The sequence below is a fragment of the Pteronotus mesoamericanus genome, unplaced genomic scaffold (assembly GCF_021234165.1).
Source record: "Pteronotus mesoamericanus isolate MK-2021 breed Mesoamerican mustached bat unplaced genomic scaffold, CSHL_Meso_final scaffold_651, whole genome shotgun sequence".
In the NCBI taxonomy this organism is placed as follows: domain Eukaryota; kingdom Metazoa; phylum Chordata; class Mammalia; order Chiroptera; family Mormoopidae; genus Pteronotus; species Pteronotus mesoamericanus.
The window spans coordinates 22,638,217-22,656,499 of NW_026555325.1; the positions used below are offsets into that span (position 1 = coordinate 22,638,217).

Sequence of the window (18,283 nt, forward strand, 5' to 3'; positions counted from 1 at the left end):
TTATTGGTCTACAAGTCTGTTGATGCTCTATGAGACTTACTGAGGGAGGCACTGTGTCTTATGCTCCTCTATAGCCAGAAACCCTGGTTCTTAGGAGGAGCTTATGAACTATCTGCTGAATGGGTGAATAAACAAATCGATTCAATCAATAGTGTCTTGGTTCCAATCATATGCTAGACATTCTGGGTGTTTTGTAAATCTTGAAATATGTAGGCTTTGTATTGATGAAATTTCATGTTATATTTCTACATGGGTTGGCTTAATAGGGCATCTTTAAATCAGTATTTTTTCTGTGTTTACTGTCTGGACTATGAGCCTTCACATTCTTTAGAAGGAAAGTACTATGTGGAATCTAAGTGGTGGCTATTGAGTACTCTTCATGATTGTAATTTATTAATAAGACTGGAAAATATGTCTAAAAACTTTGCCTTGGTAATCTGAGGACATGAGTCTTATGTCCAAATCCTCTGTCCCTGAGAGGGGTTTTTATGAATGAAAGTGTAGGCAGCTGACTCACCTCAGTCTTTGTTCCTAGATACCTCGAATTAAAGAGAGATCAAAATCCTTCTCCATTACACCTGAATTAAAAACAATTTATTAACTCCATGGGTATTTTTCATACCCTACAAATTTTCTTTATATGCTTAGATGATTTCATTTTTTCTAAAAGCACAAATTTGGAATACTCCTGTATAGGATGGAGTTGATAGGATAAAAAACAACTCCCTAGACCATGCCCTAATATGAACTACATTAGAGCTAACTATATTTTATCTCTGTAAAGGTCATCGGAATTCATGGTGACGTCCCCCCTCCAGGCTGAGTCACTGACTGACTGCTAAAGCTGAAGTCATTCTGTGTGTGTGTGTGTGTGTGTGTGTGTGTGTGTGTGTGTGTGTGTGGTAAAAACTGGGGCCAGCGATAAAGGGGTTTTCATCTGATCAAAATTGTTTTGATTTTTTCTAACAGTGAACATTATAAAGCAAAACAATAACAAACCCACCAACAAATAGCAAAAGGGTCCAATTTTTGTTTTATCTTCCTCCCTAATTTCTCTGCCTTCCTTCAACTCTCTTGCTGCAGTGAAAAATCTCAAAAGATGAGCAAAAAGAAGAAAGAAGGGGTGAAACAAAAACCGGGTTATTGATTCCTGAAAAATTGAAACTTGTGTACGGTCAATTCTTTTCTCAAGCTACAACAGAACATCAGACTCAGAGTATATTGTGGCTACTTTTTATGCTTAATTTTAGACAGAATGACCGTCAAGAGGGTAATTTCTCAGGAGTTTTCCTTTCATGGCCCAGTAAGGCAGCTCTGGAGCTTTTCCAACAAGTTGGTCCTAAGGTTGATGGCAGAGTATTTGTGTCCCCTCTGGTGCCATCTGTGTGCCAGAGGGGAGGGAGGGGGCTGTGACAGCCAGGGCTGCAGGGATGGTAGTAGCATTGGGTCAGGCACCCCCACCTGTTCTTGTACATGGGCTCCCCTAGCCTGGACAGGTATGTGTCACCCAAAACTCCAAGTCCCTATTTAGAAACTTTCACTGAATTTGAGAAAGGTGAGGTACTTACATTGCAATTTTTAAAGAATTCATTTACCAAATACTTACTGAGAATCTACTGTATCTGGAGAATTGGCTTAAACAGAAAGATGAGCAAGACTCACCGTTCTCCTCAAAGAGGGATAATCGAGAGCTTTTTACCTCCACAGAAAGGGGTTCTGTGGTAACATAAAAACCTGCCGGTGTCCCCTGTCCCCATGCTTTAGAGACATCACTCTGTCCTAATAACCATAGGGACATCAATTAGTGGTCATTGATGTTACCAATTAAACTGGATATGTCTATTACCAATATATCTTATTTACTTTCTAAGTGCTATTTCAACATTACATCATAAATACCAGGTCATGTAATAATTATTGTTATTAACTGCACAAAACTCAGGTTTTCCAGCTAGTTTTATAGACATTTTGAAATATATAGGATATTTTAAAGTCTTGCAAATAATCCCAGGTGATTAATAATGTGATTTGACAATGTAGTAAAGAACACTGATTTAATTGCTTTTTAGCTCAGTATCTCACTAAGAAGGAAAGACTAGTCAAATCAGATAGTTGGGGTTTAGTAGTCTGATACTATCTTAATGTAAATTAACAATAAACATTTGAAAACAACAGAGGAGATTAAAAAAAATTTTCTAAGCTTGGATAATTGAATCCTGAATCAAAATAGTATTTAGCACTAGAGTATAATATACTATCTACTGCTCGGTCTATTATCTATCATTATCTTTTGAACCTTGTAATTGACCAAACAGGAAACTATTCATAATAATAAGTTTGTTCAAAATCATCTGTTTGCTGGAGTCTAGGGTACACGCTGCAGTCATATTGAACTGAAGGAGAAACTGTTTACTTCATCCTTTCCATTGTTTTCTCATCTCTTGTTACCACAAAGTACAGCAACACTACACACCTGGGCAGTCCAAAGCATCTTACCAAAATTACTGAAAAAACAGTCATTTTCCCTTTAGTCTATGAATTGACAACGTAAATCTTATTTGCTGCAAGACAAGGTGCCATTGAACCTGATCCATTCCCTGCCTGGGGTATATGCACCTAACTATGCTTAACACAGAACTGGGGCAAGCAATTTGCTCTCTGGAATTTCCATTAGATTCAGCCACTTAGTTGCTTTATTAATCCTAACACTGGTTTTATTTTTCAGTGATTCTTAGGTAGTTATGTTCTTCTGTCAGAGCTATCCAAACATCAGGTTGCCCAGAGCTCCTGTACATATAGGGCTCCTTCTAAGAGATTTAAATGGAAAAGCAACAGCAGTCATTATTGGTCTATTTGCAGTTTTCATTATCAATAAAACAAGAGATCAGCATTTTCATGCTGTGTGAAGCCTTCAGGGAAGTGCAATGCTGCTGTCATTATCTTTAAACCTGCCTGCCACCTGCCCCCACTAATGCAAATGGAATGGCGAGTCCAACAAAATAAAAATAAAAATAAAATAATGAAAGAACGGCAGTCACAGAGTGGGCCGCTGACCTGGTCCGCTGAGGGGCTCCCTGAAAATGTCCCTTTGAATTTAGCGGAGCCTGGATGGTAAAGACCACAGATCATGACAGGACATAAATTTGCTTCATAATGAGATTAGTAGGCAGGCAAAATAAATGTCCTGCTGCTTACTTTAGAGGCAGCCTCTAATCTGATGTTTTCCATGAAAATGATCATTTTCTTTGCAAAAGGGGAATCGTGGATGCAACAAGCTTAAATCCGACAGGTTCTGTTTTGCCATGTAGTTGTTTTTCACCTCCCTCTGCCCTTTTAATAGCAGTTTTGAGGAGGTGTATAAATGAATTGTGAGTGTTAAAGACTATCACTAATGTGAGTTATAGATGTCTATGTCATGATCGTCAGTCGTGTTTCCCTGACTCTCCTTTTCAGAAAAGTTCTGTGCATCCCCTCCTCCCACTCCTAAACAGGAGCCCTGCTGAGGAGGAGGTGTTGAGACCCCCAGGGTCCTCTCAAGCTAGCCTTAAGGATCAAAGGCAGAATAGACTCACTATTGTATTTGCTGTATATTGCAGCTCTACTACTTAAAACCACTGGAAACAAGTATCACATAGTAAAGAGCCTGAAGAAAATGCCCAGATCAGGTGAACCCACACGGTCTCAGAGGAGAACAAAGGCTTTGAGTATGCAGCTTTATTTCAAGGGACTTCCTTGGTTTTCAGCAGAAGGCAATCTCACCTGGAGTACAATACCCTCCTCTCATTAAAAATGCAAGATAGGATCTCCTCCCGAATCCCTTCTACAGAACCTGATGCAAGTTCATGGGCTGCACCGTCCTTAGCAGTGAGTGGCATTTAATCAAAGCCTCTGTGAAATAATGTCAGAGTTTCCCGAGCCCTGTAAATTCACCAAGCTTGTTAAGAGCCCCTTTCAAAAGAAATGGGAGATCAGACTGAATTTAGGCATATTTGAAGTTTCTTCGTGGAAGTCAGAGACTTTAATGTACATCTGTTTTCTCTACATTTTCTGGGACCCAGGCTGGAGACTCCTTACTTCTCTGTGACATTGCCCATTGGGAAGAGACCATTTGATAGTAACTCATTTCACGACATTTTGACATACTGTTTTTCCTAGGCTCAAAATAAACCACAGAAATCTTTTGTGTTTGCATGTGCATTGTAAAGTTTAGACATTGCTTATCAAGTATTATTTCATCTAATGAAACCATTCTCTTTCTGCAGTTGGTGCTTCCATCCCAAAACTGGAACCGCAAATCCAGCTGCTTTAAGGGGGAAGTTATTTTTTGGCCCAACTTAACAAATTTTCCTTTCAGTTTTTCACTTCTCAATAGTTTGCTTGAATTCTCTCTCTCTCTCTCTCTCTCTCTCTCTCTCTCTCTCTCTCTCTCTCATTTGCAAATGTCAGAGAATTCAAAGTCAATTCTCCCCCTGTCCTCAAAATTTTCTCTGCTTTCTGTTGACTCCTTCCTTACCAGATGAAATGGTTCAAGGAAAGATGGGCTACTTTTCCACTAGGAAAGTGGTCCTATGTTTACTGGTATTCTCTTTCAACTCATCTTTTCATTTCCATAACTCCTTCTTCCTGGTCCCACCATATCTGTCTCCCACTCTTCTCTGCACCTCCATGTTTATAATTTAAATTGTAAACAGTAATTGAGTCCACTTTGCCAAGTGTCCAGTATATTTGGCACGTTAATGATTTTCTAATGATTTTCTCATGCGTTAAACTCACAGAGTTAATGTTAAAGTTTCATGTTGAATAATCTCCCTGAAGGAATTTCCTGAATTATGTTTGCTTACCTCATATAAATGGATTTGCTCTTTGGTTACAGCAAAGATCAGTAGCACGTTATTTTGCACCAGTTTATCAATGAGTTGTCCAATCGTGGGATATTCCTAAAATTAACATAAAGATTTTAAGCATCATCTTAACAAAAACATGCAAAATAAAAAAGAACATTTCTTTCAAAGATATCTGAATGACTTTGGCATTTCAATGCTCACAGGCGTTATTGTGTCTATCACTCTAAGTAAACAAATACACAATTAGCATTATTTGCTTAATTGGTTTAATAATTGTTTCCTCAATCTTGTAAATCCCCTTAATTCCTAAGAATCAGTACCTGTCAATGTGGTGCCTGCGGTATATTTATGCTCTGTTCTTCTAAGGACATCACTTGAATCTTATTTAATGACTGGTAGCGTGTCATATTTTCACATTTCCTTTCTAAGTGCCATTTGCCAGCAGGCTCAAGTTAGAGGGAATGTGAGAACGGAGGAAGGAGTAGTTAGACTACAATGGATATGACTGAGTGACTCTTGTAGCTCTGAAGCTGGGACTGGAATTGAACAAGGTGGCATGAGGGCTGAGGAAGGGGCAGCCTACTGATGAATGACATACTACAATTCCTATCTGATCTGAGACATTCCTGTACCAGTTTTTGGGTGTGGTCTTACTGCTTCTTTGATGTCACCAATCAGTTTTACGGGATCCTGCAATATTTTTACAGGACAGTTGAAAATGCATTGTACTTCTGTTCCATTGACAAATCATTCCCAAGTGATATGGATACTTCAAAAAATAAAGAAGTCAATTATTATCTAATCTGAAGATAGTCTTTATTTTCCAAGGCTGAAAAACACACAGCACCCTTGCCTCTTATATGAATCCAACTGTGGTTAATGTACAAAGAGGAAGCTCAAGTGAAAGATTAGCTTGCAAACAATTAAACTAAGAAATTGTCGATGATGTCTGAAATCAACCCAAGTGGAGGGACACTGTACACTAATGTGGTATGTTCACATATTCTCAGAACTCCAGGCAAATGATCCAGCTGCAAATCTGGCTGTGTAATACATCTTTTCCATGCCATTTGGATTTTTATTAGTAGATACTGGTAAAATCCAGATAATATCAATCTTCCTTAGTCTGATTCTCAATCTCCTCTGCTGTTTGAGTGCTCAAACACTAAGCATCCTGCGCCCTTAAGCATGAATTCTTCCAATACTGACCCCTCCTTATCTCTACATTTTCTTAAACCTTTCAACTGCCGTGCATGTGTAGCCAGAATCATACCATGTAGCCCTTCAGAGGTGGGCAAATGTAATTTTCTATTTGATCCACATCAGTTGGTTTAGTTCCCACAATAATATTGTAAGTTCCTCAAGGCCAGGGGCCATGTCTTATTATTTTGTCACCCCAGGCACCTGGCCCAGTGTTGAGTGCACAGAGAATGCTCCAAGGACTCCGGGGGGCTATGTTATAGGCAGAAATGGAAACAGCCATGGCTTCTCTGCATTTGTAGAAATTCAGCAAGGATGAGTTAAATATTTATAAGATAAGATGGCCATATTAAGCAATAGGTAGTGTTTGCTTCTATGGTCCTACTTTTTCCAAGATATCTATTAAGGAACAGTTGAATAATTGCAAAAAAAGGGGAGTTCATTTCTCACAATTTCTTGCTCTGTGTTGACTAAAAGACAGTATGTGGCTACCCTCACTGATCTTATAATATGGAAAGACAGTTTATATAATTAAACACATTTGGGGAATACTATTAATCAAAAGTTATAGGAAAATAATCATATTCAAGGTTACAAATTTAGGCAAGGAATGGTAGCAGATAATTTATGAACCATTAGGTTTTTAAAAACTAATTGGCAGCACTTTATTAAGCATTTATGTACATTATCTCATGGAATTCTTTTTTTGGAGAATAGTTTTTTTTTACCCATTCTGATATTAGAATTTTTTCTCTCTTTTTTCTCTTTCTCTTTCACTTTCTTTTTTTCTGCTTTATTGTTCCATTTTATGAATTCTTTTTTTTTATACGGGATTTATTTTTATTTTTAAAGCATATTTTACTGACTACGCTATTACAGTTGTCCCATTTTTTCTCCCCTTTATTCCCCTCTACCCTGCATGCCTCTCCCACCAGCATTACCCCTCACCCCAACTCAGTTCATGTCCATGGGTCGCATGTATAAATTTTTTGGCTTCTCCATTTCCTGTAATATTCTTAACTTCCCCCTGCCTATTTTGTACCTACCAATTTTGCTTCTTATTCCTTGTACGTTTTCCCTAATCTCTCCCCTCCTTACAGATCTCCCTCCATGTGATTTCCATTTCTGTGATTCTGTGCCTGTTCTAGTTTTTTACTTAGTTTGTTTTTGCTTTTGTTTTTTAGGTTCAGTTTTTGATAGTTGTGAGTTTATCGTCATTTTACTATTCCTAGTTTTGACCTTCTTTTTCTAAGTTCCTTAAACATTTCATATAATAAGGGCTTGGTGATGATGAATTTCTTTAGCTTTACCTTATCTGGGAAGCATTTTATCTGCCCTTCCATTCTGAAAGATAGCCTTACTGGATAGAGTAATCTTGGATGTAGGTCCATGCTTTTCATGACTTTGAATACTTCTTTCCAGCCCTTTCTTGTCTTTAAGGTTTCTTTGGAGAAATCAGCTAATAGTTCTTAGAGGAACTCCTTTGTAGGCAACTGTCTCCTTTTCTCTTGCTGCTTTTAAGAGTCTCTCCTTATCTTTAATCTTGGGTAAGTAATGTAATTATGATGTGTCTTGTTGTTTTCCTCCTTGGGTCCAATTTCTTTGGGACTCTCGGTGCTTCCTGGATTTCCTGGAAATCTATTTCCTTCACCAGATCGGGGAAGTTCTCCTTCATTATTTTTTCAAATAAAGTTTCAATTTCCTGCTCTTCCTCTTCTCCATCTGGCACTGCTATGATTAGGGTGTTGGGATGTTTAAAGTTGTCCCAGAGGTTCCTAACCTGCTCCTCATTTTTTTTGAATTCTTGTTTCTTCTTTCTGTTCCAAATTGTTGATGTGAATCCTGGTTTCCTTCCCTTCACTGTTCATTGCCTGTATATTTTTCTTTATTTCACTTCACATAGCCTTCACTTTTTCCTCTATTTTGCAGCCATACTCAATCATTTCCATGAGCATCCTGACTACCAGTGTTTTGAACTCTGAATCTGATAGGTTGGCTATCTCCTCATTGCTTAGTTATTTTCCTGGGGCTTTGATCTGTTCTTTCATTTGGGCCATATTTCTTTGTTTTAGCATACCTGTTACATTGGAAGGGGCGGAGCCTTAGGTATTCACCTGGGCAAGGCAACCCACATTGCTGTGTTGTGACGCTGTATGTGGGTCGGGGTCAGAGAGGGAACAGCACTTTCTTGCCCCAGTTTCAGTCACTTCCCACACTACCCACAAGCAAATTAGGCCCTTTTGGGGCTGGTTCCCCAGTGAGTGGGTTTGTGTACATTCTAAGATGCCGTGGGTCTCTCCAAGGAACTCTCCTGTGAGGCTAAATGTTTCTCTCATTGCCACAACTCCCACAGGTTTTTACAGCCAAAGGTTTTGAGGCTTTATTTATTGTACTGGAACCCTGGCTTGCGTGGTCTGTCCTGCTCCCCAGTTGCTCCTCCCGGCTTATCTGCACAGGAATGTGGGATATTCCAGCCTGCCAGCTGCTGCCTCGCCTGTCTGGTCTGCCACCTTGCCGCATGTCCTCTCTGCTCTGGCTGCCCTGACTCAGCCCCTCCTACCAGTCTGGATGAATGTTTCTTCATTAATTCCTTGGTTGTCAGACTTCCATAGAGTTTTATTTTCAGGCAGTTCTGGTTGGTTTTTTGTTTCTAAATTGGTTGTTATCCTTTTGGTTGGCGAGGAAGTAAAGCCTGTCTACCTATGCCTCCATCTTGGCCATAAGTCTTCTCTTTCACTTTCTCTTTCTCCTCTCTCTCCATCTGCCTTCCTTCCCCTGCATACACTTTTACAGCATTGTCATTTTAAGAAGTCACTTAAAATCTCTGTACCATATTTTTCCAGATATTAAATGGGGATAACATAACCTTCTTAGATTGTTACTTCATAATTCAACTCTATTTCATCAAGTTACCAGTGCCCACTGTGTTCTAAGCACTCCTGGCCCTGAGGAACACACATTATAGAAATATAGGCAGACATGAGCAAACACATTTCCACGCAGAGATGGGCAAGAAGACATGTATGTATGAGAACGAGGGGAGAGGTGATGACTACCTGGCCTACCAGAGATCCAAAAGGGCCCCTGGGAGCAGTCATGATTGAACTGGGTTTTGAAGAATAATTAAGAGTCTCTCAGCAGCCTAGGAGGGAAGGGCATTCCAGACAGAGGGAATAACACATGCACAAACATGGTAGCCTTATGGTCTGTTCAAGGAGAGCAGTAACATACACAAGATTCTGGTGAGAATTGAATGAAATAATGTACATTGAAAGAGCTCTGAAAATTTTACCTTGTTTTACAGAAGTCAAGTGCTTTCTTCCTTGCATTTCACCAGCATTTTTAAAATGACAAAAAGTATACCAAATGTTAATTAAGCACCAACCAAGCAGTACTTGACTCATTGTTTCCCACACAGCCCAGTGGTCCATGAAAGCATGGCATTATTTAGGAAGCATGCCTTGGGACCACCATTCACAGTAACTCCTAGGTGATTATGGTTTTGGCCTGAGTCCTCTTTTCTGGGGCTGTAGTTGAGAACAGAATGAGTTAACTCTTCTGCTTTTTGCTGGCCTCTGGCTCTTTGAAAAATCGGGTGGTTCTGGTATCATCTGTGCTACAGCAGATCCCGACTTCTCACATAGCCCCACCACCCACCTGTGCTCCTGTGGGAACCTTTAAGGGTGATGAGGATGGAGACAGGGCAATTTGTAATCTCAGATCAGAAAATGTACAGTTTTCACCAAGTATGGGTTATTCTGTTATGTACTGCAGCAATCATTGCTTCATTTGCCTTCTTAGAGCCCTGAAAACAGTGTAGAGTGCAGATTACACACCAAGACAGTTGACATGGAGTATTCATTCTTGCTGTCCAAGTGACAGAGCCCATCATTAGGAATGACGATGCCTGCCAATTTGCTGTCCATTCCAAAATGAGAATCAGCATCGCTTACAAAGACCAGGAGATGGAGGGAGTCATTCCGCCAGCCGATTTTTTCCTACCATGAGAAAGAAACATTTGGATTGTACTGGATAGAGGCAGGCATTTATAGAGAGTGAATCAATTATTACTGGACACATTCATATTATAAAATTATATTGCTGATCTATTTTAGCCTTTTTCATCTATTGTGAATTGATAATATTAACATAGTAAAAACACAAAACTCTATGATGTTGGCTTTTTCCTGGATAACATTTTCAGATGACTTATGCTTCAGAAAAAATAGTTTCACTACAATCAGTATCTGCTTGATGCCGACTTTTACATAGCTATTTTTACTGTCCAGTTTCAATTTACCAGAAAAATGAGAGGAGGGAGGTCATAGATTATCCCAAATCCAAGCTGAAGCAAAGCTAGTCAAAATACAGCACAAAATGGACTCTGAGTAAGCCTGTTTTATTAAACTGTCACCCAACATTTAGGCACATATTTATCTTTCTACTGTATCATTCAAAAATTATAAATGTAATAAAAGGAAAAGAATTGCCTATCCAAGTATCACCCCACAGTATTTCTAATTAAGAAGGTCTGTTGGCTGTTTCTTAGCAGAACTCTCTCCTTTAATCAACATTAGTTCAGAACTAGTTGGGCAAAAGCTCATCCTGGGCACCATCCCACCTTATCTTTTTCCTTCCTTTCTTAATACTTTGGCTATTCCACCTTCTAGGAGCTTCAGCCCTGTCTATTTCTTGATATTTTCCATGAAGAGCTGTCATTGGAAGACAGGAATCATTCCTGTGGATGGATAATTGTCAGATTATCAAGGAGCGGTGGTGTTCCTGCACTGTTGCAGGGACAGTCTGGCTTTGGATGCTTATTTTGTTGGTTTAAAACAATGGATATCTAATCATATGTGGAAATTTATACTGATTAAGAGCATTTTTACTTTTGAAATTATTTCTGCCTTTGATTTTTCTTACCATGATTAAATAAAAAATTGATTAATCTGATTTGATTTTTTGAAAATTAATCGCACATGACCTCTTGTAGCAAAATTCACCCAACATTTCTACAATTTTATTAGGTTATTCAAATATTAGGCATAAAACTGTCCCATTATAACATGATTTAATTAAAAATTTAAAGAAATTGTGTTTTAAGAAAAATATCCAATGTAGAAATATGACAATTAAAGAAAAGATAAAGTTAGCCAAGTTTTTCAAAGTAGATGTGGTAATAAGAGGTGAAATTTGTGTTCTCAGAGCAAAACACTCTTCCCCTCAGCATACCTTACACACAGCAGCTTGCATAATTGCATCAAATCCACCTTCAGGTGTGTCAATATTAGCAGAAATTTTCTGATTCTTCACAATTTCATTGAATCTTTCAGCATCATTTGTCAATGGCAAAATGTGCTTGAATCCAAATGTAGGTAAGCAGATGTATGGAATACTACTGCAAAAGTAAAATGTGAAAAGATTCTTGATGAGATATTAATATATCTAATAGTCTGACAACATTTTCTGAAATGAAAATAAATTTTTCTGAAGTGCCTGACTCTGTAACTTCATTATGAATCTCACTGCTAAGGTGGTTGTTATCATCTCCCACCCATCCCTTCTAGATTAACTGTATTAGCCAACACTTAGAGCTCACTGTGTCTTACACTGACTTGAGCTCAAATAACAGATAATCAGGCGGTCAGGCTCCCCATTTCTGTGTGCACATTTACATATGTATGTAATCACTACCTCTGATTGCCTCTCAACCAAAATCCACCATTAAGTTTACATGATGACAACAATTTCTTTGTATTCTGACATCCTAAGCTGTCATCAAGTATGAGTCACCCTGTAGCAAAACTGACAGTGAAACCTTGCTTTTTCTCCTCTCCTCCTTCCTGTACTCCCAGTCCTGCCTGCCAAGGGCCCAAAAACCAATACAGGGCTCTTGGTTTTAGATCCTGGCTCTACTATGACTGAGCAGACAGACTGTTGTGGACCAGCCTTGAAATAAAACAATCACTTAAAATAGTTCACATATGGGGAAGATGTCATATAGAATATTTGTTCCCAAAATATTGCAGTAGAACAGAAAGAGATAATCATCAGTTCAGCCACATCTTATTCTGAAAGCCAGTTAGTAGCTGTGCAAAAGAAATGGCACAATTTATTCAACCGTCTGAGCTTTGTAGGATGGAGGTAACAGTATAGAGCAGAGGCTCTCAAAGTGTAGTCCCTAGACCAGTAGCATGATCATCACTTGTTATAAATACAAAACATGGGGCACTGCTCCAGACATACGCAGTTAGAAATGTTAGGGGCAGGCTCAGCAATCTGTGTTGTTCCAAGGCTTGAGAAACACTGGTGTAGAAATAGGGACAAAAAAGGCATAGTTCCAAGTGAGGTTGTGATATGCTGCCTGGGGAGATCTGGTTGACTTTTCTAAGAGCAGCTTTGCAGGATCAGAAGACTGTCTTGTCAACACAGATAAAGCAAGTACATCTTTCAAGGTCAGGTTCTTGTTCAACAAGCTTATCTGCTTGAGGTATACAATTCTCATTATTCATTATTCCAAATCTGCAAAGTCACCCACTTGCTAATTTCTTTTTGACCCCAAAATCAACACTCTCAGTACTTTACATAAATTAAGTCTCATTATGTAAACTAGCAGTATGGCAAAAAAAAAAAAAAAAAAAAAATGAGTCACTTGATACACAGGTTCTCACCTGAGGTCAAACGAGGCATTGCTGCCTTGCTTCAGCTTTCATATTGTAAACAGGTGTCCTTTTCATGGGCTGTTGGTGCCATGTTTTTTGCATCCTTGTGTTTTTGTTGGTGATTATGCCATTTAAAATTGCCCTCAAGTGTGGTGCTGAGGGGCTGTCTAGTGTTCCTAAGTGAAAGAAGGTGGTGATGTGCCTTATGGAAAATGTAAGTGTATTTGATATGCTTTGTCCTGGCATGAGTTATAGTGGCTGTTGGCTATGAGTTAAATGTTAATGAATTAACAATATATATTAAATAAGGTGTTTTTTAAGCAGAATTATCTATTAATCAGTTGGTGAAAACATGACCAGCAGCTCACAGGAATCTAACCCTGTGTTTCCCCTAGGAGCAATGGTTCAGCATTTGCTAATTCAGTGTTCAAGGAGACTATACAACAAGACTCTTGTGAATAATGAGAACCAACTGTATGTACAAATCAGAATGCCTCTGTTTTCATTCACACAGAATAATAGAGCTCTACTGGGACCAGAATGCTCCTGTCTGCTAGGGTAGTCATTTTCATACTGTCAGTAAACTTTCACAGGAAGTAGGTCATAATCCGAAATATCGTTAGGGTTCAGAACAAAGGGAATTGGAGGGTCCCAGCACTGACTGGTACAATTTGAGATGTCCCAATACAGCCATCTCCAGAATGGATGGTCCTAGTCACACCTGGCTCTACCTCAATCTGTGGTCATCTAACAACAGTTTGGGAAACTATGAAAGTTGACGAGACTAGAAACTAAGTGCCTTCGCTAAGGCCCTTGGATGAATGTGGCCCATAGTTACATCTGTGCCCTTTGTTCCTTTGCACTCCCCTAACCTACCCAGCCTGTTCATTCTTTTAGCTATGACAGATTACCTGGTCTCGTGGGCCCGGGAGCCAGACGTCACTTCCAGAGAACTTTTCATATTTCCTTTCTGACTCATATGTTCAACTTCAGCTCTCAAAAGACAATCTTATTCGTTCATTTTTAATATCTTATGTGGGCTTTTATTGAAACTTTGAAGAGCTGACTACAGATAGCATGTACCCAGCAGAATAGTGGTGTCTTGAAAGAGATAAAGTGTGCAAAACACACAGCACAATGAGCTTTTCCAAGTAAGTGCTTACTCAACATTTGTGTCACTTCTTACATAAATCGCTTTACACAGAGTCTATCACTAACCTGAGGGCAGATCACAGATTTGGCTAATGGTATTTCTATAATCAGATGGTTTTCTCTTGATTAAGATAATAATATATGTTAATTGAAGGAAAATTGGGTTTTATATAAAAGCATAAATAAGAAAATTAAAACATAAATTTTAATGGTTATGAAATGTATTATAGTTTATTTGACCACTTCTCTATTACTGAAAATTTATTCCAAAAATTTTTTTGTAATTAAATAATGCAGTGATCCTTCTAAATACATTTTTAAACTCCCCAAAACATTACAGATTAAATTAAAACAGGTTTTACAAATGGAGTGAACAGACCCATAGAGGTCCATCCTAAGACCTTCTCAGAGCCTCTAAGGTCAAACTTTTTTCACAATAATAAAAGATGTTCTGTGTCATTTATTTATTTACTTACTTATTTATTTATTACTGTGTTGGCATTTGCACTAATGATGCAAAAGCCATAGTGAGCAAAACTGCTAGTGCCTTAGCATGGATCAGAGCACAAAACTGTGCAGTTGTCCTTATATATTTTTTTTACAGCAAACATTTACCATAATACTTTTTAAAATGCAGGTTTTACCTGATTGTCCTTGATGGAACAGTAAAAGTTACTAATTTTATTAAGTATACACCCTTGAAAACATGTTTTTAAGAAATATTTGTGTGTGACCCCATTGGAAATATGCATACAGCATTTCTGCTGCACACCAAAGTACAATGTTTATAGTGAAAAAGCACTTTTGTGATTGTTTGAGCTGAACTGGCCCTTCTTTTATAAAGTACCATTTCCACCTGACAAAATGTTTGACAGTCAAGCTGTTATTCCAACTTAGGTGCTTGGCAGACATGTTCTTAAAAACGAGGAAAGTGAGCCCTGACTGGTGTGGCTCCATTAATTGGGCATTATCCTGCAAAGTGAAAAATTGCCAGTTGATTCCTGGTCAGGGCACATGCCTGGGTTGTGGGTTTGGTTCCCAGTTGGGATCCATATGGGAGGCAACCAATCAATGTTTCTTTCTCTTTCTTTCTCCTTTCCTTCCCCTCTCTCTAAAAATAAATAAATAACATCTTTATTAAAAAAAATGAAGAAAGTGAGTCTGTTACTTCAAGGAAAACAATGATATGTATTTGTTACCAAAGATAAAATTTGCTGTAGCTAAAAAATTAGAGTTTTGGAAAACTTTCATCTGTCACCTATGAGATTAATAGCTACCCAATACATCAGGAATTATCTGATATTGATGGTGATATTAACAAATGTGATATTTATGATAATGCACTATCAAATTTGGAAGATCTGCATAACTCAGTGAAACAATGTTTTCCAAAGGGCCAAAGCATTATATTACAAAATCATGCACATCATTAAAAGCCATTCAAAGGGCTAGACAGACCAATGGCTTTTAAGTAACAGAATATGAAAAGTTCATTGATATTTTTTCAGATTCCATACTGAAAATAACTTTTACCTCTTGTTTTGTTTGAATGTAGTGTCAAAGAGGAATACCCACAGTCATGAGAAAAAGTTGTTAAATGCATCTCCTTTTTCTAATTAAATATGTGCGGTTTGACTTTCCTCATAGAATTTATACAAAACAAAACATTGCAACAGATTAAATACAGAAGCAAGTGCAAAATTCTAGTCGTCGTCTATTAAACCAGGTGTTAGAGTATTTGTACAAATGTAAAAACACAATTACTTTTTTGGCTGGTTTTTGTTTTGGAAAAATATGGGTTTTTTTGCAAAGATGTGTTATAGTAATATACATTGCATTTCTAATTATAATTATTAAATAATAAATAAACAATAACTTTAAATTTTCTCAGTTTTATTTTCTAATGTGCTGAATATTGATAAAAATAACCCACACAGACTAAAGCTTTTGGGGTGAGGTTTTAATTTTTAAGAGCATAAGAGAGTTCTGATATCTAAAAGTTTGAGAACCACTTAGGTTATAATAATTAAAGATAATAAATGTTCATGAGAAGAAGAAAATTAATACTTATTTTGAATGTTTGTTATATTCTGAGCTCATTCAATTCTCATAAATGCTGTAAAAGATGAATATTATTATCTCCATTTATAGGTGAAGAGAGTGAGTTCAAAGAGAGTAAGTTTTTGTTCAAGGTTATAATTTAAACCCAGGTCTGAAAAACTCCTTGCTCTTTCCTCTTACGTCTTATTGCCTTTCTACTAAATAACATTTTATTCCATAATTACAAGGTTTAGATTGATCAAAGGATTGACTTTTGTGTTTAGTGTTTGAGTTCTTGGTGTGTGTATGTGTGGGGGGTGGTATCTGGACAAAGCAGCCAGGAGAACGAAGGACGTAATAGGAAAAGAAAAAAATATAATGTTGCAGTAAAAAATAACTTTATATGTAAGTTTAACTAATGGTCATCTTGCAAACAAGAATAAAAGAAACACTTTAGAACATAGAAAAATATTGATCCTTTAATAGATCAAATATATAATTCTTTGGGTCTCCATTCACTGTATTCTTGTTAATACTAGCTACCATTGATGTAGAGTTTCCAGTTCAAACCCAGTAACAAATGCTTTCATTCATTAACTCTTTAAATTAAGGAAGTAAAATTCAACATCATTTGTAATTTTTTAATTATAATCCAACTTTTACACCCACTCTGTGTGATCAGTACTGTTATTCCAAACTGAAGCTTTGAGAAGTGAAATGATTCGCCTAAGGTGACAATGGGCATGAGTAGGTAAACTAGGACCTATTCCAGGGCTGACTCCAAAGCTCATGCTCCTAACCATGCTACGCCATGTACTTGCCCCAAAGAATTTTAGCTCCTTGAGACTGGGCCCAGGATTTTTTCCAGAGATCCCACACCTAGCACAATACTTGGAGCTCAGCAAGTTTTTATTGAATGGATGAACAAATAAATGAGTGCTATAAAAAGCCAGACATCTTTCCTTTCCTGGAAGCTGATTAAGGACTGGGTCATATTGTTAATTCAGGACGCTGGGATGCCAACTTAGCCAAGCTGCTCAAGTTTGTTAATTTTATTTTATTTTTTCTAGTAAGATTTCATACTTACTGTTTCCCATGGTCATTTCTGTACTTTATGTTACTACATCTTTTCTGGCCTGTGATAAAAAGAATGATTTTAAGCAAACCCCTTGGAGCAGAGCTAGCACTTTGTAATGTTATGTAGAATAGCTCTACTAGACGCTCTACTGGAGCTTGTTGCAGGAGAAAGACACATAATACGTACAAAGTGTAGACTGGTACAATATTTTCTAATTTTTTTAAAAAAGGGCCAGAAGCATTAGAAATGCTTTTATATTAAGCAGTTAGGAGGCTGTTAACACCAAGCTTATTTCCCTTTACAAGTGAATCAAGCAATTGATAACAATAATCATAACTTACTATTTATTATATATAATTTTTGAAGGTACAAGTCATTATATCTCTCTATAGAAATCTGTCTGTTTTGTGTTTCAGGAATTGATAGATGCCACTCAGTACCTAGTCTCTTCTTTTCTTCTCTACTGACAGAATTCTGATTTTATTTGGGGTAGCAATGTGCTTCCTTTGCAGATAGCTGTGGCCATGTTACTAAGTCCTGGCCAATGAGACACAAATATAAGGGGTTGTGTTAATTTTATGGCAAAACTCTTTAAATTAAGGAAATAAAATTCAACATCATTTATAATTTTTTAAAGAAATCTTACCAAACAAGGAATAGAAGGCAACTTCCCTGATCTGATAAAAGGAATCCAAAAAACCAATAACTGACAACATTACTGGTGAAATGTTGAAACTTTCTTCTTAAGATCACAAGCAAGATAAAGGGCCACCTCTCTACACTTCTATTTATGAAAACACATGACATGATAGCCAGTATGATAACACAAGAAAAAAAAAGAGGAACAAATATTGGAGAGAAAGAAGTTGTTATTCACAGAAGATGTGATTATGTACATGGAAAATCCTAAGGAATCTATAAAAAATCAGACTAGAACTAATGAGAAAATTTCTCAAGGCAGCAGGATGCAAAGAAAATGGGCAAAATCAACTGCATTTCTATACGTTATCATTTAACAATTAGAAAATGAAATTAAAAAATAACATTAATGGCAGCATTCAAAAGTCTGTAGCAATAAATTAAACAAAGACACATAGGATCTCTACCCTGAAAATGACAAAACAGTGCTGAGAAAAATGAGATGATCTAAATGAATTGAAATATATGTAATGTGTAATTATTGGAATATTCAGTATTTTTAATATATCTATTCTACCTAAATTGACCTGTGGTTTCAAAGCAATTCTAATCAAAATCTTAGCATATTTTTGAAGACATTGAAGAGCTGATTCTAAAATTACTATAGA

General features: G+C 37.3%; 1 protein-coding gene across 3 annotated transcripts in view; it reads right to left on the reverse strand.

The window, feature by feature from the left end:
- The window catches only part of ITGB6 (integrin subunit beta 6), a 151,796-nt gene that overhangs the window by 51,566 nt on the left and 81,947 nt on the right, over window positions 1-18,283 (reverse strand). For all 3 annotated transcript variants that reach the window (XM_054562332.1, XM_054562333.1, XM_054562334.1), the window contains 3 exons: window positions 11,277-11,442; window positions 9,881-10,042; window positions 4,842-4,937 (listed from right to left, as the gene is read on the reverse strand). In XM_054562332.1, coding sequence (XP_054418307.1) covers window positions 4,842-4,937; window positions 9,881-10,042; window positions 11,277-11,442 — 424 coding nt within the window. The remainder of the gene's footprint in view (window positions 1-4,841; window positions 4,938-9,880; window positions 10,043-11,276; window positions 11,443-18,283) is intronic.